At 42.7% G+C, this 25,953-nt stretch overlaps 1 protein-coding gene across 5 annotated transcripts in view; it reads right to left on the bottom strand.

Annotated features, from left to right (window-relative positions):
- Positions 1-25,953, bottom strand: part of MTCL1 (microtubule crosslinking factor 1) — a 172,872-nt gene that overhangs the window by 123,342 nt on the left and 23,577 nt on the right. For all 5 annotated transcript variants that reach the window (XM_089776306.1, XM_089776307.1, XM_075920965.2 and 2 more), the window contains exons 2-3: positions 25,298-25,522; positions 22,873-23,031 (exon numbers count right to left, since the gene is read on the bottom strand). In XM_089776306.1, coding sequence (XP_089632432.1) covers positions 22,873-23,031; positions 25,298-25,522 — 384 coding nt within the window. The remainder of the gene's footprint in view (positions 1-22,872; positions 23,032-25,297; positions 25,523-25,953) is intronic.

Genomic DNA, 25,953 nt, shown 5'->3' with positions numbered 1-25,953 from the left:
AAACACCAATTCCTGATCTCACCACTTTTCTATCTGCTCTATGTTGGTTCTTAGCATACAGAAAATAGGTAAACTCACACCTCTTCTATGCCACAATAGATTGTACCGTCAAACCCTTGTCAAATGTATACACTAGCATAAGAAATCATTCAGCATATTTACGTGCAAACTATACGTTTTTGCAAATGGAAGTGGATAATTCTAAGGTGAGACAGGAGGATTTAGAGCTGGATGATGTCTGACTTTGCATGGGTGCACAAGAAGAAAGAAGGTGTTGAAGAAGATGCATGGAGAATCTCTTCGCCTTTTCCCCACCCCATTATCAGGTACCCCTCGGGAGGGAAAGGGTCCCATCTGTGCTCCTCAAGGTCCACATCCCACACATCCCCCTTTCTTAATCCACAAAGGTGAGCCTGAGAGGGAAACATGTGTTCCATACATTTAAAGGGGGAATAGAGCTCCTACGAAATGCGTACTCCCTAAAATATACTAGAGGAATTCTGGTTGAGTCATGATTTCTCTGAGGACCCCCCAGCTCTTTGGCAGTCACCCCTTCCTTAATGTAAACATGGCTTTAATGCACCATCTGGCTGGCCCTGACTATTTATTTAACTAAGGCCCTGATCCTGTGAACAGTTATGCATGAGCTGTCCCATTAAGTCCTTGGGACTACTCATGTTTATAACTAAATATAAAACACATGCTAATAGATAAACTCATCTCCTCTATGTTACAGTAAGAAAGTATTTAAACACTTGTTAAGAATAAAACAAACACCAGGAGACACACACACGTTTCAAGTCTAAACTTCTTTAACAAGGTAACTGGCCCTTAGAGATGTATTGAAGGAAATTCTTGTATGCCACAGAAGTTGCCTATTTTTGAGGAGGTGATTTTTGTTTTGAGTATCTGTATCCGGTTACACACCAACAGTTATGTCTTTACACTACTGCAGTTTGTGGTGGGTAGTTGAGCATTACTTAAGCTTATTTCAGTATTATTTATTGAACTGCCCCTGAATACTCACACATCATTTTAAAAAGTCACTTATTCCATCTATTGTAAACTGTTGACTGGGCCCATGGAAAACATGAAAGGTTACCACTGCTCATAGCAGCTTGTGCAACAGCTTACAAATGCGGTGACTCCATTCAAAATCACAGTAAAATAAAAATGTAGAGAAACTCCAAGACCTTTTGGATTCAAGTTTCCACTGATCTTTCTGAAAATAATTCCTATCTAATCCTGGGTTTTTTAATCAGTGCTTCAAATTACTAGTCTCCTCTCTAACCGACATCTGCAGTTCTAGCCAATTCTTTCAGTATATAGTACCTAAAAGGATGCAATTCTCTTGCTAGTTCACAGCATCTGTGACCTACACCCACTAGGGATGTTAAATATCAGTTAACTGAATAGTCGATTAACCTCTTGAATTCTTATCAGTTAGTCACCTATTCTATAGTCTCCAGGCAGCCCCCGTCTGGGGTGGGGAGAGGTCTGAGCTCTCAGACACTGCATGAGCCAGAACTGAAACAGTCTTTAAATGCATAGCCGCAGCAGGGATAGGTCCAGGACATAGTGCAATCCAGGACTAACCAGGCTGCTGGCCAGCCTGCTAAAAAATGTACTAGTAAGGAGTTGGGAGGAAAATGCATATAGTCTACAGCATTAACCTATAAGCTTTTGCTTATCGGTTAATCGACTATACCATTACATCCCTAGCACCCACAACACCAAAGCCTTGCTAAAATTTAAAATAAGGATTCATTCTTTCCCTGCATGCAATAGCAGATAAAGTCTGTGACCTAATAAGTTTTAAAAGATCCTGTTCAAAGATTTACAAACCTACCAGACCACTGTGAACATTCATATCAGCAAGAAAATAAGTCTCTCACACACAGAGTTTATGGAACACATGGGCTCCATCTCCAATACCAATGTGGAGCAGTTGTAATACCTTGCACACTGCAGAATCGCTACTGCATGGTGTCTCATCATAAGGAGAGACCAGGGGAGCTATTGATTGCTGGTGTGAACTGGGAGATTGATCAGTGGATCTGCCACTATATTGATCTGCAAACCTAAATCCTCTATGTGAGCTTCTGTTGCCACTTCAAGTCACAGACTATACAAATGATAATGTACTTGGTATGCAGCTGATCTCAATTCCTCTCATATACCCTACCCAAAAAATCCTGTTTACTTCAACTTTTCATGGAGATGCAGCATTTAGCACTATTTTAATAAAACTCAGATTAAACTTGCCTGTTAATTATGCTAATCTAAAGCCTGCTAAAATTATGTTGCATCAACTAGTCAGAAGCACACCCTTCCAAGGTACAGAAGGCCCCTGAGTTCCGACCCCTCACACTTACAAAAATGATTGTAAGTGCAGAAGGGGCCAAAAAACCCCGACTTACGTCCTCGGCCCACTTTTATGATGGCACATGGCACCTATCATAAATGAGGGTTCAAGTTATGATGCCCCCAACTTGCGAAGCTTCCCCCAGAACCAATCACGTTGCAAGTCGGGGGCCTCCTTGTATACAATTTACTAAAATACTAATATTGGATAACAAGTTTAAAAAGAACATTTTCAAACTGAATGCAGGAGGAAAATCTAAAGTGACAGAGGAAATACCATGGGAAGACAAATTATGAGAAAATTGGGCAGTAAGTTTGGAATTCAGTGACAGAGGTCAGAAGATTAGATTTAAAAAAAGTTGACTGTTTATATTATAATTGTTACATAAATCCATTGACCTGTCACCAATACTTTTTTTATTTGACAGCTAATTCCTCCTGGGCAAAAAAATCTTGTGCTTCTTCCTCCACCAGCAGAGGATCAAGTCCCTCATTGAAATACTGGTTGTACGTTGAGTGAGGGTCTTCCATTCAGAATCATTACAACTGCAAACAATAAAACATTTCAGGACACCGAGATTTTACTCATTTTGCTAGGGAAGATTTACATTAGTAATTGGATTGTAAGGATGAATAATGCTTAATAGAAGTTTCCAAAAAGAAGCCATACCTTTATATGTTAAAGAAATGGGCTGATGCTCCAACACATAGGAATAGCTTAAGGGTGGTGAGGGAGGGACTTTGTCCCACCCAAAAGCTAAACCTCGGGCAAGGGCAGAATTTGCCCCCACCCCCTCCATGTAACAGGCATCGTTTGACTTCTATATTTGGGGTTGGAGGCAGCTCCTGTCTGGAGCTGCCTCCAACCCCAAATATAGAAGTCAAACGATGCCTGTGCTCCAACATCTGAATTTGGATTTCTAATGTCTCAGATGTCAGAGGTGTTTGGATCTAGAGTTTTGATCGTGTCTATTATCACATTAGGGGCTATCTGGATCCAGAACTCAGATCAGATTTTGTAATACAGCTTAAATTTGGGGCTAGGCTCAGGATCATCTCTGGCACAGTTTTTGAAAATAATCTAATTTAATGGAGTTATGTAGTCTCAGGTGTCAAGGGTATCCACTCTTTCCCTCCATGGACCAACCAATGCAGGGGTGTTCAACAATGCTTGGAAGCAAATGTCACTTCTTAGCTGTTCTGTCTATGGCTTGCTAGGTGATACAGTCTTCTGGTGGCAAGATTGCAGCTCTGGGCTGGAGCACGGTATCCTGGGAAATAAAGGGAATATTAACTCCATCATTTCCCTAGATGAAGTGAATGGAGTTGTGCTGCTCAGTCTTTCCTAAAGTATCTGAGCATCTTAACCAACTTTCTTGCTTTGCAAACGTTTTCAGGCAAACACTTCTGAGGAGAATCTGGTCCACAGGGTTAATCCCTGGCAGGTCCTCACCTCTATATCTGCCTGCAATCATGGCTCTCGTTGGCCACGGATCACCATTCACAACCAATGCAAGTAGTGGGAAATGGAGTCCTAGTTTGCACCGCCTGGCCTCATCCTCTTCCCTGATCTATGCCCCAGTTACAAGGGTGAGTATAGAATATGACCAACTCATATTCTATGTGAGCTGTGGTGTTTATGGCCCCTTTACTGCTACTGAAGCAACATTAAAGGGCTGGAGGGCAACAGAAGGCTGGTCCTCTCATATTGTTGTTTACATCACTACTGAATCTGGAACTCTAGGTGCAGAAGTCTGTTCTCATTTACACCAATTTAAATCCAAAGTAATTCCATTGATTTCAAAGGATTTCTAGACCAGGCCTGCCAACCAGGGGGAGGGGAGAGAAGGGTAGGGGACAGCAATTTTCCAGGGGCCCAGCGATACAAAAGGGCCTGGAGTTCTGAGCCCTTTAAATCACTGTGCAGCATGCTTCAGGCAGCACTGAGGAGAGGTGTGGTACTCTCCAGGTAGCCTTGAGGGCTGCTTAGCCCCAGTCCTGCCCCTTCCGCTCAAGGTCCCACCCCTTCTGGGGGCCCATAGCCAGCCCCTCCTTGCCGAAGGTGAGGCTGTCAGTCCTGCTGCTCTAGACATAAACTGATGACACAGAGCAGAATTTATTCCAGGGTCTCAGTTTTCACAGTTTAAATATTACAATCCCTATATTACAAACTAGAAGACTTACCCAGCATCGCCCAGGTCCTTCAGGGCAGGAGGCTGGGGATGTGTGTGGGATGCAGGAGTTAGGCTTCAGTGTGAGGAGGGGGTAAAGGCAGAGGTTGTAGGGAGATACAGGACTCCGGGTGGGCAGCTCTGTACTAAGAGTTATTGCTGCCTACCTGCCAGCTCCCAAGCTACTTGCAATGCAGAGCTGCAGTGGTTAATTGTGTAATCAATAAAATATTTGTCGACTGCACGATTATGCAATTTAACATCTCTAGTGTGTGTATCTGAATGCTGAGAGCTGGGGGAGGAGTAAGAGGCTCCTCACGCTGCCCCCCCCCCCCCGTAGCTCCCATTGGCAATAGCACCTGCCTGTTTACAGGATAGGCAGCGTGTGAAGTGCCCCTCCTCCCTCATCCCACGGGCTCAAAGCATTCAGTTCACAGCATCAAACATGGCCTCTGCATCTGCTGTGAGCAAACATAGGGGCGTAGAAGGCAAGGACCCTGGCTAAGGAACTTGCTGAATGAGAGCCACCCAGGTCAGGTCTCCCATCCAGAGTCTGCCTTTGGTACCCCATCCTCTCCTTCCCCAACCCTCTGCCCCCTCTAGTACCTTACCCCACGTAACCAAACCATCTGCACCCCTGCTCCAGTCCCAAGACATCTTCCCATACACTGCATCCCCTCCTCCACCTCTCTTCATGTCACAGCCCTCTCCCAGACTTGCACTCCAATCCACTGCCCCTGGTCACAGCCCAAATCCCTGCACCCCCCTCTTACGCCCCTCTTCCAGGTCAGAATCTTCTCCTGCACCCATACCCCTGCCAGACACTGCACTCCAATCCCGTCCCCAAACCCCTGCACTCCTACCCCAGATCACAATCCCCTCCCAGACACTGCATGCCCTGCTGCACCCCAGTCCATTATCCCAGGTCACAATCCCCTCCTTCACCCAAACTCCTTCCCAGATCCCAAACCCCAATCTCCCTGCTGCACCCAACCTCTATCCCAGACCCCCGCACCTCTTCCATTAATGTAATGGAAAAGTGCAGCCTTCGACCATTTATCTCGGAGTGGCCCCCCGCATCAAAACTTACTGCCTACCTCTGATATAAAAGCATTTCCAATGCACCAATTTCCATATTTAAGATCAATTTCTTCAGACTTTTCTACCACAGTTTACTTAATATTACCAGTTGTCCAATTACTTAACAAAATTAGGAAAAACATCTTGAATATTTAGGTCAAATGGTGATCCAACAGACACTGTAAATTCGCCATTACAATATCTTCCAAGAATTCTTGCAAACCACGAGGATAACATGCTCCTGGAAAAATAACGTAATCTGAAAAATTGCCGCCTAAGAAATTGAACTAACACGTGTCTTCTGCAGAGAAACTTACATCATTGATGAAAGTACCGTAGCAAAATACAGTAGACCCTCAGAGAGCACCTTAGGAATGGATGTTTTTCATAACTCTTAAATGTTTAACTCTCAACAAAATGTTATGGTTTTCTTTCAAAGGTTTACAACTGAACATTGACTTAATACAGCTTTGAAATTTTACTATGAAAGAAGCACAGAAACTGTTTCCTTACCTTGCTAATTTTTTACACTTTTTTCCACACTTTATGTTTTACACAGTCTTGTATGGTATTTGCTTTTTATTTTCTTGGTGCAATATGTGTACTTCTAGTTCTAAATTAAGTGTGTGGTTGACTGGCCAGTTTGTAACTGAAGTTCTACTGTAGTTAAGCTAAGACAACAACTTGAGTAATTACAGATTAGTCAGCTTAACTTTAGTACTAGGAAAGATAATGGAGCAAATAATTAAGTTATCAGTTTGCAAATACCTAGAAGATAAGGTGATAAGTAATAACCGGCATAGATTAGTTCAGGATAAAACAATTCAAACCAACATGATACCCTGTCAAAGAAAGCTAACAGGCCTTGTTGATGGGGGTGGGAGGAAAGCAGTAGATGTGGTATATCTTGACTTTAATAAGGCTTTTCATACAATCTCGCATGACCTTCTTATAATCAGTTAGGGAAACATAATGGATAGTGGGTTTGTAACTGGTTTGAAAACCATTCCCAGAAAGTAGTTATCAGTGGTTCATAGTCAAGCTGGAGGGGCTTAAGAGTGGGATCTCATAGGAATCTGTTCCAGTTCTATTCAATATTTCACTAATGATTTAGATAATGACACTTAGAAAATTCATCGATGATACCAAGCTAGGAGAGGTTGTAAGTGCTTTGGAGGATCAGATTAAAATTCAAAATAATCTGAACTAACTGGAGAAATAGTGTGAGAAAAATAGGATGAAAATTCAATAAGACCAAATTAGGAAGGAGCAGTTGTTCACATATAAAATGTGAAATGAACCCCAGGAAGGAGTACTCCTGGGAGTCATAGTGGACCACGAGCTAAACAGTGTAACACTGCTGCAAAAAAAGCAAACATTCTGATATGTTTTAAAAAGTGGAAATCAAATCCTAGTGAGGAAAATAGAAAGGAGCATAAACTTTGTCAAATCAAATGGGAAAAAATAGAGTCAGAAAAGCCAAAAAGGAGTTTGAAGAACAGCTAGCCAAAAACTCAAAAAGTAATAGCAAAATGTATTTTAAGTACATCAGAAGCAGGAAGATGGCTAAATAACCAGTGGGGCCCTTGGATGATCAAGATGTCAAAGGAGCCCTCAAAGATGATAAAGTCATTGCAGAGAAGCTAAATGAATTCTTTGTTTCAGTCTTCACGGCTGAGGATATTGGGGAGATTCCCAAACCTGAGTCATTCTTGTTAGGTGACAAATCTGAGGAATTGACCCAGATCAAGGAGTCATTAGAGGAGGTTTTGAAACAAATTGATAAACTTAACAGTAACAAGTCACCAGGACCGGATGGCATTCACCCAAAAGTTCTGAAAACTCAAATGGGAAATTGCAGAACTATTAACTGTGGTTTGTAACTTATTCTTTAAATCAGCTTCTGTACCTAATGACCTAATGAGATCAAACTAGCTACAGGCATAAAGGGAAACAAGAAGACCTTTTATAAATACATTAAAAGCAAGAGGAAGACCAAGGACAGGGTAGGCCCACTGCTTAGCGAGGAGGGAGAAGCAGTAACAGGGAACTTGGAAATGGCGGAGATGCTCAATGACTTCTTTGTTTCGGTCTTCACCGAGAAGTCTGGAGGTGTGCCTAACGTAGTGAATACAAGCAGAGAGAGGGTAAGTTTAGAAGATAGGATACACAAAGAACAAGTTAAAAATCACTTAGGAAAGTTAGATGTCAGCAAGTCACCAGGTCCTGATGAAATGCATCCCAGGATACTCAAGGAGCTGATAGAGGAGGTATCTGAGCCTTTAGCTATGATCTTTGAAAAATCATGGCAGACAGGGGAGATTCCAGAAGACTGGAAAAGGGCAAATATTGTGCCCATCTATAAAAAGGGGAATAAGAACAACCCAGGAAATTATAGACCGGTCAGTTTAACGTCTGTCCCAGGGAAGATAATGGAGCAGGTAATTAAGGAAATCGTATGCAAACACTTGGAAAGTAATAAAGTGATAGGGAATAGCCAGCATGGGTTTGTGAAGAACAAGTCATGCCAAACTAATCTGATAGCTTTCTTTGAAAAGATAACGAGCCTTGTGGATAAGGGAGAAGCGGTGGATGTCATATACCTAGACTTTAGTAAGGCATTTGATACGGTCTCGCATGATATTCTTATTGATAAACTAGGCAAATATAACTTAGCTAGGGCCACGATAAGGTGGGTGCATAATTGGCTGGATAACCGTAGTCAGAGAGTTGTTGTTAACGGTTCTAAATCCTGCTGGAAAGGGATAACAAGTGGAGTTCCTCAAGGGTCTGTTTTGGGACCCGTACTATTCAATATCTTCATCAATGATGTAGATATTGGGATAGAGAGTACTCTTATTAAGTTTGCAGATGATACCAAACTGGGTGGGGTTGCAACTTCTTTGGAGGATAGGGACATAATTCAAAATGACCTTAGCAAGTTAGAGAAATGGTCAGAGGTAAACAGGATGAGGTTTAATAAGGAGAAATGCAGAGTGCTCCACTTAGGAAGGAACAATCAGTTCCATACATACAAGATGGGAAGCGACTGTCTAGGAAGGAGCATGGCGGAAAGGGATCTAGGGGTCATAGTGGACCACAAGTTGAATATGAGTCAACAGTGTGATGCTGTTGCAAAAAAAGCAAATATGATTCTAGGTTGTATCAACAGGTGTGTTGTAAGCAAAACTCGTGAAGTCATTCTGCCGCTCTATTCTGCACTAGTTAGGCCTCAGCTGGAGTACTGTGTCCAGTTCTGGGCGCCACATTTCAAGAAAGATGTGGAAAAATTGGAAAGGGTACAGAGAAGAGCGACAAGAATGATTAAAGGTTTAGAGAACATGACCTATGAAGCCAGGCTTCATGAACTGGGCTTGTTTAGTTTGGAAAAAAGAAGATTAAGGGGGGACATGATAGCGGTTTTCAAATATCTAAAAGGGTGTCACAAGGAGGAAGGCGAAAATTTGTTCCTCTTGGTTTCTGAGGACAGGACAAGGAGTAATGGGCTTAAAGTGCAGCAGGGGAGGTTTAGATTGGACATTAGGAAAAAATTCCTAACTGTCAGGGTGGTCAAATATTGGAATAAATTGCCAAGGGAGGTGGTGGAATCTCCCTCTCTGGAGATATTTAAGAACAGGTTAGATAGACATCTGTCAGGGATGGTGTAGACGGAGCTTGATCCTGCCTTGAGGGCGGGGGGCTGGACTCGATGACCTCTCGAGGTCCCTTCCAGTCCTATTATTCTATGATTCTATGATTCTATGACCAGAAGATAGATAATGTGACACAAATATTTAAAAAGGGCTCTAGAGGTAATCCTGGCAATTACAGACCGGTAAGTCTAATGTCAGTATTAGGCAAATTAGTTGAAACTATACTAAAGAATAAAATTATCACACTTTGACGGGGTGGCGGGGGCTGACGGAGAAAGCCCCGCACACTGCACTCAAACAGCGCTTGGCCCCAGTGCCGTAGGATGCGAGCGGCTGTGCCGGGAGTGCTCAGCAGCTGCTGCACGATGTGCAAGGATTCCCCAAGCTGCCGAGCCGCGCGGCGGGGCTGCGCCTGCATCCCAAGCTGAGGGCGCCAGCTTTGAAAAGCTGAGGGATGGAGCAGCTGGGGGAGAGAGGTGAGCTAGACGAGGCGGAGAGCAGAGCTGGCCAGAAGGAAGAGGAGGAGAGGCAGACTTTGGGGACGACGATGCCAGCCTGAGGGAGGACTGGACCTTAGACATGGCAGAGGTGGTGAAAGTGGACCAGAGGGAAGGAAGGAGCCCAGGACAGAGTGGAGGAGCGCCCGCAGGCTGGTGAGTTATGGTATGGCCCCACCAGCCAAACAGGTAGCCGTTGTGCCTATTCTTAGGATCCTGGGGCGAGGCCTGAAGTGAGGGAGGGCCCAGATCTCCCTTCCCTCTCGGCGTACGAGTATATGTGGAATAGTGGAAGGACCATGGAAAAGGCTACTGTACAACACGGTGAGGCTGTTGGTGCACGGTAGGGGGAAGAGTTCCTGGTGAGGAACCACCTTCTTCCCCCCCATGGGGGGGCAGAGGAAAAACTATAACACAGACACATAGATAAACATAATTTGTTGGGGGAAAGTCAACATGGTTTCTGTAAAGGGAAATCATGCCTTACTAATCTACTAGAGTTCTTTGAGGGGGGTAAACAAATGTGTGAACAAGGGGGATCCAGTGGATATAGTGTACTTTGATTTCCAGAAAGACTTTGACAAGGTCCCTCACCAACGGCTCTTAAATAAAGTCAGCTGTCATGGGATAAGAGGGAAGGACCTCTCCTGGATTGATAACTGGTTAAAAGAGAGGAAACAAAGGGTAGTAATAAATGGTAAGTTTTCAGAGTGGCAATTAGTAGGGTCCCCCAAGGGTCTGTCCTGGGACCAATCATATTCAATTTATTTATAAATGATCTAGACAAAGGGGTAAACAGTGAGGTGGCAAAATTTGCAGATGATACCAAACTGCTCAAGATAATTAAGACCAAAGCAAACTATAAAGAGATTCAAAAAGATCTCACCAAACTAAGTGTTTGGGCAACAAAATGGCAAACTAAATTTAATGTTGATAAATATAAATTAATGCACAATGGAAAAAATAATCCCAAGCATACATACAATGTGAGGCGTAGCTACAACTACTCAAGAGAGAGTTCTTGGAGTCATTGTGGATAGTTCACTGAAAATATCCACTCAGTGTACAGCAGCAGTCAAAAAAAGCAAATAGAATGTTAGGAGTCATTAAAAGAGGGATAGAGAATAACACAAAATGTATTTTATTGCCTCTATATAAAACCATGGTACACCTACATCTTGAATTCTGTGTTCAGATGTGGTCACCTCATCTCAAAAAAGATATATTGGCACCAGAAAAGGTTCAGAAAAGGGTAACAAAAATGATTAGGGGTTTGGAACAGGTCCCGTATAAAGAGAGATTAAAAAGACTTGGACTTTTCAGCTTAGAAAAGAGGAGACTAAGGGGAGATATGATAGAGGTCTATAAAATCATGACTGGTGTGGAAAAAGTGAATAAAGAAAAGTTATTTACTTATTCTCACAATATAAGAACGAGAGGTCACCAAATGAAATTAATAGGCAGCAGGTTTATAACAAACCAAAGGAATTTTTTCTTCACTCAGCTCATAGTCAACCTGTGGAACTCCTTGCCAGAGGATGTGGTGAAGGCTAAGACTTTAACAGGGTTCAAAAAAGAGTGAGATAGATTCATGGAGGTTAAGTCCATCAGGGTATGTTTACACTAACTCATTAGTTCGAGCTAGGTAGGCAAATGAGGGCAACCGGATTTGCAAATGAAGCCCGGGATTTAAATATCTGCATGTTCCCGGGCGCCACCATTTTTAAATCCCCCTTAGTCCAAACTCCATGCCCGCAGGTACATGTGGCACGGAGTAGGTAGTTCGAATTAAAGATATCCAATTCGAACTACCTACTCTGTGCCATGTGTAGCTGCGGGCACGGGGTTCGGACTAAGGGGGATTTAAAAATGGCGGCGCCCGGGAACATGCAAATGAAGCCCAGGATATTTAAATCCCAGGCTTCATTTGCAACTCCGGTTGCCCTCATTTGCCTACCTAGCTCGAACTAACGAGCTAGTGTAGACATACCCTCAATGGCTATTAGCCAGGATGGGTAGGAATGGTATACCTAGCCTCTGTTTCTCTGGAAGTGGGAGACAGGGGAGGGATCGCATGAAGTTTACCTGTTATGAACCCTCCCTCTGGGGCATCTGGTATTGGCCACTGTTGGCAGAGGGGATACTGAGCTAGATGGACCTTTGGTCTGATCCAGTATTGCCGTTCTTATGTTGCATTAGCAGGATTACTGTAAGTCAGTCAAAAGAAGTAATTCTTCTATTTTATTCTACAGCATTAGGCCTCAAGTGGAGCACTGTGAATTTGTCGAATTCTGGATGCCACATTTCAGGAAAGAGGTGGACAAATTGGAGAAAGTCCAGAGAAGAGCAACACAAATGATTAAAGGTCTAGAAAATGTGACTTATGAGTGAAGATTTAAAAAAATGGATGTGTTTATTCTGGAGAAGAGAAGACTGAGAGGGGACAAACACTCTTCAAAAACATAAAAGGGTGTTACAAGGAGAAGGGAGAAATACTGTATTGTTCTTCTTAACAATATTTGGGCATTGATGATAGGGCAAGAAGCAATGCATTTAAATTGCAGCAAATGAGGTTTAGATTGGCCATTGGGGAAAACTTCTTGTCAGATCAGGTAAGCACTTGAATAAGTTGGTTAGGGCAGGGGTGAGCAATAAGCAGCCCAATGGGTGGCCACAATTCACCATGGTTAGCCCCTGCTGGGCTGCCAGACACTTTTACCTGCCTGTCCTCAGGTACAGCCACCCGCGCTGTTCCTGGTCAATGGGAGTTGAGGGATGTAGTGCACCATTTCCCGCAGCTCCTTTTGGCAGGGAACATCAAACCACGGCCAACAGGAGCTGTGAGCAGCTGTACCTTAAGACGCTCAGATAAATAAAGCATCTGGCAGCCCATCAGGGGCTAATACAGGTGAACCACAGCCTGCTCATGGGCCACATATTACCCACCCCTGACCTCGGGAGTTTGTGGAATCTCCCTCGATGGAAATTTTAAAAAGCGTGTTAGAGGAACACCTGTCAGGTATGGTCTGAAGACTAACTTAGTCCTGCCATGAGAGCAGACAGCTGGACTAGATGACTTCTCAAGGTCCTTTCCAGGCCTACAATTCTATCCTTCTCTCATCAGAGTCATTAGCTTTTAGGCAAAAAAAATCAGATCCAAGAAACACAAGGCCCAAGTGTGAGAAATTTAGAAATTCAGTTCACTGATGTATTCTCAATTGCTAGTATTAACAGAAATTTCAGATTTCTACAACCCGATGTGTGAAAACAAAATACTTCAATTTTGCTTCCACTCAGCACTCTGAGAGTAATTGTGGGGAGGATTAGGAGATTGATCAATAAAGGAGTTATTAAAGCAACACAAGATATGCAGCTGCGCTAGAGATCTTCTTAAAACCACCAAGGGTTTCTATTGGCGGTCTGTATTTCTCAGCTCAGAGCTGTGTATATTTAAGAGGGAATATGGTATCCTGAAAAGTATAGTAATAGTGAAAATCTTGGCAAAACTAGGCTTAAACTCTGATATTTTACAAAGCTGTTTGCTCATTCTTTCTGTGATTATTTGAATGCTATAAAGTTAATCCATTTGACATCTTACAATAAATTATAGCCTCAATTTTTTTTTAAAAAATTATTTATAGAAGCTACTGTAAATAATTGATTTGTAAAGAGAAATTGATTAACTCTTTCAAGGAAGAACAGAAATCAATAACTCACTGACTTTCTTCCCCCATTCCTAACAATTTCTTCACAGTTCTGCACTCAGTGTTTCAAGTTGTATAATTTCATATTTGTTTCTATGCCCAGCAACATACCATGGTCTGTGTACAATCTGGTAACCTTGGTAAGACAATATGCATCTCAGAAAATTGCCTGTTCTCACTTTGACAGACTGTCTCATACTCTTTTCCATCTCACTAACCAGAGCTCCAGATGCACGTATGAAATTACTGTAGATGTGATATGAAAACAATTGGCATTTGTTCACTGCTAGGCAGCCAAAGCAAGAGAAGAACGTTGCATGTCACAGAGACTGCACTCTTGTGTTTATCTAGCATGTTAGCTCAGACAAGCATCAACTGAAGAGTGCTACACCTATCGTCATTCAGCTAGATCTCACTGATTTGTATAATAGAGGCCAGGTGCATCTGGGTACTGTGGTGGCCCTTGTCCACACAGACTCTGACGAGCCCACTGATAGGCAAAAACAAAAAACAGCCAAAGCATTTCTTTGACAGTCCATAAACATTCAGTGCTGTTCCCAAAGTGAGCAATGATGGACAGGAAGAGGACAGGGATATGGTGTCCCAAGGCTGCAATGACCAAGCCAGAGAATAATCAACTCTGGCTTGTGAAGAATGGCATCTGAGATAAGGACTGGGGTGAGAATTATTATCTTAATGTATTAGGATTAACTAGCATTTTTTGTTTAGTTTGTTTTAGTAATTTACTTTGATCTGACTGTTTCAACTTGCAGTCACTTCAAATCCTACTTTTTATACTTAATAAAGACACTTTTGTTTACTATCAAGCCTAGTGTAAATTACTTGGGAGAGGGAACCACAGCAGTGCATAGTTCTTTCATTGATAAAGAGAGCTGACCTTTTGAACTTTATGTAAAACTTTTATACAGAGCAAGACAAATTAATCTGGGGTTTTAGTTCTTTTGGGGAGTTGTGTTCCTGGTGCTATCAAGACCCATAACAGAGACCTCCAAGAGTTCAATTCCCACCCAGCAGGACAAAGTGGTGGGGCACCCCAGAGGGCAGGAAGGTGGGCTCAGTGACATGATCAGCAGACCAGGTGACATCCCCAATGGGGTCCGGACCCATCACAACTATGTCTTTTGGTTTCTTATGTACCAGACTGACTAAAAACTTCTCCTCCATCCCCATACGTGCTCCATGCATTCCCAGCCAGTGTCAACGTTCTCTGTCATCTTGCTTTCCTCAGAACAGTCCCCTAAACTAACTCCCCAATTAAGTGTTTCAGTATTATTCTCTTCCATGTCAGCCTTCATGCTCTCCACAGCTTCATCAGTGGAAGTCAACTGAAACATCCAGACCCAGCTTTGGGTTGCAGCAGGCAAAACCCTTAAGAATTGTTCTAAGATTACATGGTCCATCATCTTAACTAACAAGTTTGCACTGGATACCAACCCGCGTTGCCAGACCCACAAACACTGCTACTCTGAAGCATATCCGTCAGGTTCAGTCCCAGACTATGCAGAATGGCATCTTTTACAATTCTACGGGACTGTGCCTGCTCAGTGGACAAAGCTTGGCAGGTTGCTTGAGCCTCTCCCAGGAGGAAGGGGCCTCTCAAACTGCCCAAGAGGATTCAGTCCATCATGCTGCATTGGCTACCCCCCTTGAAGCTGCGCAAAATGCCTCTGAACCATCCACTGGGCCCAATTTTGCTGGGTCTAGTATTGGTGTGGCAGAATTTTCTTCTCCTGATATTACCCAGATCCCTGGGTCCATTTTTCTAGGCATGGCAGGAAACATTCTTGCTCAGTGTCTTGCTGTTATTATTGCCTTTGTAATAGATGCAACGAAGAGCACGCGTCTGCTCATGCTGAGCTGCCAGCATCTAGAATACATCCTCCAGGTTCCCCAAAGGAGAAAAAAAATGGGGGGGGGGGATTGTCTGTCCATCTGCCCCAAACCTTTAAGGCAATTGGTATCTCCTTCCTTCCTTCCTTCCTCCCTCATATATGGTGAGGTTCACTCACCCTTCCAGTGCCCCTGGAATCAGTGGGATATTGCCACTACAACTTCAATGCCTCCTGTTAGCTGCCTACTGCTGACTCCAAGATCTTCCATGACTCACACCTCCAGACAAACCAACTTCAACCCTCATCCAGGATCCAAACAAATCTGGAAATTCTTCCGCCCCTGGGGACTACTGAAGCTCTCTTTGTGTACTTCCAAAAATTCCCATTTTAAGGCTTCTCTCTCACGAAAGCCTATGCTGCCTGTTACATGCCAATCCCCAGTTCTTTCTGTCTGTTCCCCTAACCTTGGGCTTCTCTCAGCCAGAGCACCCCTTCTCCCACCACAACTGACCTCTTTCAGTCCACTTATAATGGCTTCCCTTTGCCAGCTCTGGCCAGGAACCAATTAGTTACTCACCTCTTCATATGCAAAATATGACTAATTAGGTGCATTCACTAGTCTTGCAGTTGATGGGGGTGAAGTCTCATTACAGCATTTACCCAAAAGAAATCTCACAACAAAAGACTGAATCACAGTTTGTACCACTGTGGCCAAGTACTGCTGCACATATGATATGGAATATGTTTGGAGGTTTTTTTCCGGGGGGTGGAGGGAGGCAGTGGGATGGGAAAAAAAGAGAAATTGATGCATGCTGTGAACTTTCAGGAGGTTAGATCTGCATTAGATTTCAAACCAAAAGGTTTAAAAAAAATTGTATAAAAATTGTGTCTACAATCTAGCATTTGCTACAGCTCAGCTAAATTTGTTAGGCAGGTTTCATTATAACTAACTTGCATTTGAGCAAATCTGCAGCTATGGTAGATCACTTTCCCACTGTAAAAGTCATCATCCCAAACAGTAACATTAGCTACATGTAAAGGTCAGCTGAGGTCTATAAAAGCCTTGAGGAGTAAGGCTGTGGACAGTCTGATTTAAAGGAAGACAATGTTCTTTGAGGGCTGTGCCTAGTCTGAATACCATTGGATTAGGTTTGCAGGAATGTTTTAAAAAGCTAGATTTTGATCAGTAGAGGCATTGTTAATTAACCATTCCCAGAATATTACACTCAAATAGCAATAACTAGGGCTTGTAAACACAATCAAATGAATGCTGCCAAACGTGATCTGTAAAAAGAAATACATTCTGATCATACAAGTCATTCTGAGTATTTATTGGCTGATTTTTTAGTCTTCTGGTTCATTATTTTTCAAAGGGAAAAAAAGGCAATGAATAAAAAACTGCAGTGCAGGAGAACATTTCGCTTCTCAGTTTCTTCAGTAATTATTGCAGAAGACTCCACTAATATAGCTCTCTCAGTTGATAATCCTATAATGTTACTATATCAACAGAAGGACTTTGCTATGCTTTTAAAATGTTACTTGACATTGTACTGGTTCTCTCTCCCCCTTTTCTTGCATGGGAGTTCAACAAATGCTACAATTCAAAGCTGAAACTATCAAACAAATAAAAGGTGCATGAAAAAAATATCACTGCTGTTGATACAAAGAATCAAGAAGCTAGGAGAATCCACTCTAGTTTCACTAAAGAAGGGACTGTCAAGCACTACCTTAACCATAAAAGCAGAAAGTCTTAGCTTAATAGATTATAGGATAGGGATAGTCCACATGATGCACTAAATTCTGCCAAAGCCTGATCCATCTTTTCCCAATACTTGGTGCATTTACACCGAAGAAGAGACAAACAATGAATGTCCAAACCAGAGAGTCAGCTGGCGTCACAAGTCAGAGGCAAATTCAAAGATCAAAGTCAGAAGTTTGAGAGGAGCAGGAAACAGTTTGGGGCAAGGACTGAAACAAGAACAAATGCAGCTGTAGGCATGGTACTCATTGAGGAGCCGTTTCTCTGCTGTAGAAGCCAAGCTTCTAAGCGGGACTGCTAAACCAGGAGTCAGTCAGGGACTCTGGCCACTCTGTTAGTTCCAAGGCAGCAGAGTTGGTCTCATTTGTTGCCTAGCAGCAGAGTCACTCAAGGAGCAGCCAGCAGCTGGTCTGGACCCAGAGCATAACTCCCTGTGCACAGCCCTGAAAAGTAACCTCTGGCTTGTTTTATATATCAAATAAATACATTTAGATTCTTCTCTCAGACACAACCTTTCTACTTCCATTGCCTGCGAAGGGAGTTGTGCATATGTCTCTGCTTGGAACTTGGCTCTGAACAGAACAGGATAAATCCAGTGCAGTGACTATCACTTCTATTTTTATTATTTTAATAGGGTCTTCATTCAACCTTCTATTTTATTAAAACCGAATCAGATTCCAACCACAACAGAAAGTTAACTCTTACTTTAAAGGAGCGGTTCTTGAACTGTGGTTGTCCAAGCCCTGTATGAGAATATGAAACTTTCCAAGAGCCAAGCAGCAGAGGACTGGGGTAGGGTTGAGAGCTTGGAAGGGTCCAAGAGAACATCTGTTACCAAGTGATCCTCCAAATTAAGGAGAGCTGGGAGACACAGTTATCCTAAAGAGTTTGTAGTTAGCCTGAGTAGTAAGGAATCTTTCTTACTGCATGCTCTGAAGCATGCTGCTGGTTCCCAGACTTCCATGTCTCCATCTCCTCAGATGAAAATGAATGGGACCAGTTTCCTCTCACTCTCTCGCGTTCCCATTCTACCTGTGCCTTCCTTCCAGAGAATGCTAACAAGCCTATGTTAAAATAAAGGCCTTACTATAACTAGCCGTGGTTTCCTGAATAAACAAGCCTGGAGAACACCATTCATGCCTGGTGAGGGAAAGAGGGTTTTAACTCATCTGGAAGAATTCTAAATGCAAATGATTTTTTCTCTGCATTGTCACAGAGGTCTTAAGCAGGGCAAGGGGACTAAGATAAGGCAGTTACGTCACAGCCCCCAATGAGAGAGAAAGTAACAGTCTCAGATTGCTCTTCCCCCAGGTCCTTATGCCTTTAACGGCAACAGAGTAAGTTACAGCTGCTCACTACGGCTGTTCCACAGAAAATAAATCCCCCTTTCTCCCTGGTTACACAATCTCATTCATTTCTTGCTAAACCGTTTTATAACGTTTGTGGCAAATCTTTCTGCAGCTGCTACCTCATTTCTAATCCTCCCCATTCTTTGTCCTTTTCAGCAGGCCTCTACCCCTTTTCAAGCAGCTTGAGCCCTGACATGTCACTCTTTTTTTTCTTTCCTGACTGAAAACTTCAAGCACAAAGACTACATCAAAATATACATTTAGCAGCTGCAAACAAGAGACACCATTTACTCCCCTCTCAGGGAAAAGAAGCAGGTTCTATGCATTTTCAATACTTTTGTGCAAGATGGAGCAGGGATGGTTCATTTGCCATTTCTAAGACTATAAAGAATGCAAAGTCAAGAATGCAAAGGTTAGGAAATGACTGAATTAGAGGTTGCCTGTGCAAACTTAATGAGGCCTCCTTGTGAACACACATTACGATGTAGTCTTCAATTACATGATCACATACTATTTCTCTCACAGGATCGCTGCCTCATTTAGTCCATGGGATGCATCCACTCTAGGGTTGACTCACTCTGGGGTTGACTCAGGATTGTGTTGTGAAGGAGGCTGCTGCTGCTGTCTGTAAGATCCAGAATCTGGAAGATGTGTGGTGAATGAGGCAGGGAATTGCAGAAGAGAAAGGAGGGTCTTGTGGTAATGCATTTAAATGCTGCCCTAAAAAGTAAAGTTCTGCCTCTGCCTCTACCACAGAGTTTCTGTTTGATGCTGGTCAAACCATATAAATTAACATTTTCACAGGGGGTCACTGTCTGTTCCTCAATTTTTTGGGTACCCAAACTGAGACAACTAGGGTTTGATTTGTTAAGCACTTACAGCTACAGCTCAGCTCAATGGGAGCTTGGCACAGAATATATAAATGCTATAAAATGCTAAGTATTCAGAAACAATCAGGTCCTAGGCATGTCAGATAGGGGAGTTGATACCTTTGACTATTCTGTGCATACGTTCCCTATCTCTAAACCTGGGATAATACTAAGAGCATTGTGAAGATAAATTCATTAAATGTTTGTGAAGCAGTTGGGTACTATAATGAGAGCACCATAAGAAAGCCCCCAAGAAGAAATCAATAATTCTCTCCAGCGCAGTGTTTGGATGGTGGAGTCAGATGTTGAATGATGAAGATAAAGAGAAATTCATAGATTATAATCCAGAAGGGACCACTGTGATCATTTAGTCTGACCTTCTGTAGAACACATCCCACAGGAGTTCCCTGAACTAATTCCTGTTTGATCTGCAGCATATCTTTTACAAAAACATCAAGTCTTAATTTAACAACCACCAGTAACAAAGAATCTACCACTGTCTTTGATACATTTTTCCCACAGTTACCCCCACTGTTAAATTTTTTTCACTTTATTTGCAATCTGAATTTATCTAGCTTCAGCTTCCAGACATTGGATCTTGTTATATTTCTGTCTACTAGACTGAAGAGATAACACACAAAAATGTGATTGTTAAGATAACTATCCACTCAGTGAACACCATCCATTCTGTGCATTGATTAGGGCAGGGGATTTCCTGTGGGGAAAAATTGCAACTGTGTAATTTAAAAGACTGTCATAATGCACATGCACCAACAGGGCCAAATTATGATTGCACAAGGGGGGCACATTATGGTTTCACAGGTAGCCTTCCTTCTGGCATTTCCTAACTTATGAGAACGGAGCTTCACAACTTCAACATTCTGTTAGGGTGTGTCCAGTCTACAGGGTTTTTTTTGTTTTTTTTTTTTTAAAGTGGCCTTTTTTCAAAAAAAATGTCCCCTGCGTATAGACTGCTGCCATGTTCTTTCGAAAGTAAATCGCAAGAACGCGGCTGTTTTTCCGACCACAGAAACCCTCATTTTATGAGGAATAAATGCCTTTTTTCGAAAGTGCTCTTTCAAAAAAAGGCACTATATAATGCAAACTGTGCTTTTTCAAAAGAGAGCATCCAGACTGCCTGGGTGCTCTCTTTCAAAAAAGTGGCTTGCTTTTTCAAAAGTACTGGTTGTAGTCTAGATGCTCTTTTTCGAAAGAGGCTTGCAGTCTAGACGCAGCCTTATTACAGGGGCTTTTAAACACTAATTTTATCTACAACATTATCCAACCATAAGAGCCAAGACCTAGATCCCAGTACATGGACTCTAGGGCCTGACTACACACGGAAACTTCTGCCAGAGGCTGGGGTTGGGAGCAAGGAATAGTCCTACTCCCCATCCTGCACAACAGTCACAAAGGGACATTACAGTCACTACTGCAACCACAGGGCTATAACAGTCCTCACAACCAGTGCACATCCATCTCACCCCACATAACTGTAGATTGGATGCCCCTTCCCTGACACCCCACTTTGCTACTTCTCCTCTCTTTCTGTACATGTTTGAAGGATGCTCTGACAATGCAGAGCTCTGTGAAGTCAGGTGCTGGATGTCAAATCCTAGTATCTGTCTCCTATCTGCACAGCTAATGAGCATCCGTTCTCTGGTTAAGTGAATGCTACAGCCATGTGAGAGGACCAAAGTTTGTGTCTCAGTATGTACTACTATTCTTATCTTGAGTGGGAAACACATTCTTTCCCACTCCTTCCAGAATAAAACACAAACATAGAATGATAGATCACAGCAATCTGAGCAGAAGCCTTGTTTGTTTTTTTGTTTGTTTAAAGGATGATAAAGATAGTTGTACAGCTTCCTGGTTTAGAGGCCATCATCACTCCTTACAAAGACCTCCAAGAGCACTAAAACATACAAAAGATTAAGGATTTTCTAAACTGGCTTTTCTCCTGATCACCAATGGACTAACTTTTCTACCCAGCATGTCTACAGTATATTCTTATACAGCTTTGTCTCTACCAATAATGCTGAAGAGAAGTGGTAATTATTTGGTTGTAAGCTCTTTAGGGCAGAAATCATGTCTTCATTTTCAGTGCCAAATTAATCTTGGACACTCAATGCATACAAATATTTTTTTGAATGCACATTTTCAAATGCACATTTTCAATAACTGGTTCAAGGCTTATGCCATACCTGCTCCCTCACAGGTGCTCCGCTTGACTGAATCCTATTTTACCATCCTTTCCCTAGAGAATTTTCTCCTGTTTGGTTTCCCATTGTTCTGATCAGCCCATACCTTGGTTCTCAAAACACTTCCCCCTATGGACCAGTTCTGTGAACTACAACGTGATAACCAATACATTAGAATAACACGTAGCTAGTTATAAAAAACAGCTTGTATATTGGATCACATAGTTTTGTAAGGAATACTCCTGCCATGACTTTTAGCAACCTGTAAGCACATCATCTAAAAATAGCTTAAAGTAAAAAACAAACAAACCCCTCTATAACTAAAACATCAGCCAGTCTGTCCTATTGGGGGAAATCCTCAGATGGCATAAACTAACACTACAGCACAGAAGTTTACACCAACTGAAGGTCTGCTACTTATGCATACTAAGCTCCAAAACTGTTGCAGTGAACACATTCTCCTCATAACTCAAATGCACACAGAAATTAAATATGGTTTGTCAACCTTATACAGATGAATCAGGCCTTGTGCTAGTTGATTCACAAGCATTGTTTGAAAGATTAAAATAAACATATAATGAAACCAGCTCTCTATATCTGTCCAGAGCTCAGAAGATAAATGCCTTACCTCATTACGTTTAATATTCTCTCTCAATCTGGTTCAAGAAAGATCAGAGACAGTGGACTGTCAACATGCTGTACTGTGGCAAAATACTACTATAGATCAGGGTATGGGCCACATTAGTTTTTCTGTCTTCCTTTATTGCGTTCCCCATATCTCACCTCACTTCCTTCCAAGCAGCATCATTATTATGAATATGTGTCAAGTACAATAGAAATTATTCCTTTTCCTAACACACAGCATTTTTGTTTCTCAATTCAATGGTTTTTGTGCATTACAGACCAACTCCTACTGCCTTACTCAGCAAGTAGTCTCTTTAATGTCAGCAAATAATGTAAGCCAAGTAAATCTAAATTAACCTTTCAGGAACAAATCTTGTAGGATTTACTCAATTCTAACATAAACCAAACTCCCAGATCTTACATTATCATAGTAAAGTCAATGATCATTTTGCCTGAGTAAAACTTGAGGCATGGGGAGCTAGTCCATAGTGTGTAATATGGGATGTAAGCACCATGACGACACTTAAAAACAGCTGACTGCTTCTCAATAATCTCTAAATTATGAACACTACCATGCACATACAAATTTTTTGTAGATGATTATCAGTGCCAACTGTATCCACAGCTCCAAAAGCAGCACACATTTTCATATTCATACTGTTTCAGATATAGTCTAAGATTCTTGGATAACAAGCTTTCCATTTAACCAAGTACATGGTTCTGCATGATTTTCCTGGCTGGTGCTTACCTCTTTCAACCTATCCAGCTCATTTTGTAGTGCCTGTTTGGATATTTCCATCTCAATGATCTGTTGCCGAAGGATTTCGTTCTCATCTTCCGCTTTAACACGTTTCTCTTCCACACTCTCCAGTTCATGGTGCAGTCTAACAGATACATCTTTGGCTACCTGGTTAGAATAGCATGAACACCACATAAGGAGCCTAACTTCCTAAACATGCAATATACATACACATTACAGCCTTGGATAATCCCAGCACCTTCCATTTAAATTATTAAACCCAGGTTTGAATACCCAGATGAGAGGAGAAGATACATTTTTGTTTCCAGGAGAAAAAATGAAGATGGGAACTTTAGAGTTATCAAAGCATTTCACTCAACACATCAAGCTCAGAAATGCTTAGGGACAGATATCCCTAAGCATTTCAGAGCTTAATAACTCAGCTGTCCCAGCTCACACCCGGTCCCAGATGCTGCGCCTCTGCTTTTTAAATGAACAGGTCGGACTTCCCTTGTCCGGCACCCTCGGGACCTGAGTGGTCCCTAACAATGGAGTTTGCCAGACGAGGGGAGGTCAAGGCTCCCTACCCATCTGCTAGCTCTGCTTCCAGATGGGGGCTGCGTTTCCTGCCCCCTGCCGCTGCCTCCGCCTCACTCTGTGCCAGGCCTGGCCAGGGTTGTGTCCCCCATTGCGCCAGCTCTGGACAGGGGCCAGCCCCACTGCCTCCAGCCCCAGCAGAGGCTGCGCCCCCACCCCATGGCACTGGTCCAGGTTGCACACCCATCGGTCTCCAGCCCCAGCTGAGGCTGCACTTCCCACCGTGCCAGCCCTGATCATGGCTGTGCTCCTGGCCCCTGGCCCCACTATCTCCAGCCTTTGCTGGGACTGCAGTCCTTGCCACCAGCCCTAGCCAGTGCTGTGCTCTCCTGCACGCTGGCTCCACTGGGCTGAACTCCCCAATGCCAGCCCAGCCTGGGCTAGGATTCTGAACCTGGCCAGCCAGGGCTCTCTGGTCCAGCAATATCCATGGTCCTGCCAGACCACGGATATTGCCACACTAGAAGGTCCCGGATTTTAGAGGTTCAACCTGTATAAAGAATCACCAGACTCTTAATACATTTAAAAATCAGAGGCGCAGCTGGGGGGACTAGGAGCAAGCTGGTAAATTACCTGATTCCCAGCTGGTCCCAGCTATGCCTCTACCTCTCCTGAACCCCCAGATGGTGCTGGGGGGAACCAGATTTTAAGATAGCTCACCCCAGCACCAGTTCCTGCTCTCACCCCTTCCTACACCCCTGCTGCCTCTCTCTGATAGAGGTAACAAGGTGGGGGGGAGCAACTAGTCAAGTCACTACTTGACTACCCAATAAGCATATGCTTATCGGATAGTCAACTAGTTGACTAGTCGCTTACATCCCTAGGCCAGAGAAGAAGAGAGCTAGTAGTCATGGAACAAAGACCATAAACAAGAACCCAAAAAAGGTAGTTTGAGATTCCAAAGAGGAATATGAAGGAGATTGGTGTTAGCTTGGAAGATGCTCTTGATAACAAGAGCCGCCAAACCCATTGGACAGGACAAGGTGAAGAAGGTATAAATGTAACTTGATAAAGTCCCTTTCATTTGAACGTGTGCAGGCCTGGGCAAAGAGGCCCAAGGCAGCATGCTGAGCTGCATGGCCACGAGGCTTCCGCCCAAGTGGGCGGGGCTGGAAGCTGGGCAGCGTGGGGCCCTGAATGCGCGGGACTCAAAGCGACCGCCTCGCTCACCTTGCCCAAAGGCTGGGCCTGAATGTGTATATAGTTTTCATTTAGTTAAGTCCTTATTTTATGACAAAGATACACATTTGCTTTCTACAAAAACATAAGGGAAACTGGGCCTGACATTTTGAAAAATCCAAATAATTGTTTTATGTGACTTTTATTTCTGTCATTTTGACCAAAGTCTACAGCTACGTCTACACTACAGAGTTTTTTTCAGAAAAACGGCCATTTTTCCAAAAAAACTTCACTTATGGCCACACTGCAATTGCGTTCTTTTAACAAAAAAAAAAAAAAATCAAAACAACAGAGGGGTTTTCCCGACATTTGTATACCTCTTTCTACAAGAAGCCGTTTTCCAAAAGAGCTCTTTTGGAAAAAGGCATGTGAGGACAGGGAAGTGGGAGTTCTTTCAAAAGAAGAGGAAAATGCACACATGCCCTGGTGGCCACTCCGTCCATAGTAATCACAGCTTAAATGGGAGATAGCATCCATTCGGTGTGGACGCTATCTTTCGAAAAAGCAGATCGCTTTTTCGATGTGTTTTTGCTGAGTGGATGCTCTCTTTCAGAAGAAGTTTTTTTGGAAGCTCTCTTCCAGAAAAGCTTCTTCTGAAAGAAGCCTGCAGTCTAGACAGCCTCAGATTGTGTCCTTTTATACAGTACCTTAAACTCACCTTTAAATCTTGCTCCAAACTTCTAATGAGCTCTCCATCCACTTGGCCTGTCTGTGCAACTTTCAAACTTTTCTGCTCTGCTTTCCTGAGACGATACTGCAGGATGCGGCAGTTCTTGTTTGCACGGTCCAGCTCTTTCCGGAGTTCTTGCAGCTGGTAAACATCTTCCTCTAAGTAACTGTCACGCATCTCCTCCATTTCCGCCCGAAGTTCATCCAATTCATCCTGAGAAAAATCCAAAATACTTTCTCATTCAGAGAAAAATACTTGTCAAGATGCAATATCAAAAAGAGGATAAAGATTCCAATATGCAGTTCCAGATGTCATGGGAATATCTGTATTATCCCTTAGTAGAATAGTGATGTTGAATTATATTAATGAATGCCTGTTCTATTTATTTTAATTGCAATGGTAATTAAGAATGGACCAGGGTTACCAGGATGTATATCTGTCTTCTGAAACTGATAATACCATAATTCTTTCCTTCCCTTATTGAATTAAAATGAAATTTACATAATAATTAGTCATTATCTTAGCTGATTGTTTATTTCATCAGCATTATAGCAAACTTACTTAAGCACTTGAACTTCTGTGTGATGTCTTTATCATACAGTCCTATGAAGAAATAAAATGTTCTTTCCCCTTTTAATAAATCT

This window comes from Pelodiscus sinensis, chromosome 2, assembly GCF_052426305.1.
Source record: "Pelodiscus sinensis isolate ZL-2025 chromosome 2, ASM5242630v1, whole genome shotgun sequence".
In the NCBI taxonomy this organism is placed as follows: domain Eukaryota; kingdom Metazoa; phylum Chordata; order Testudines; family Trionychidae; genus Pelodiscus; species Pelodiscus sinensis.
This window is presented reverse-complemented; position numbering and strand designations above follow the sequence as displayed.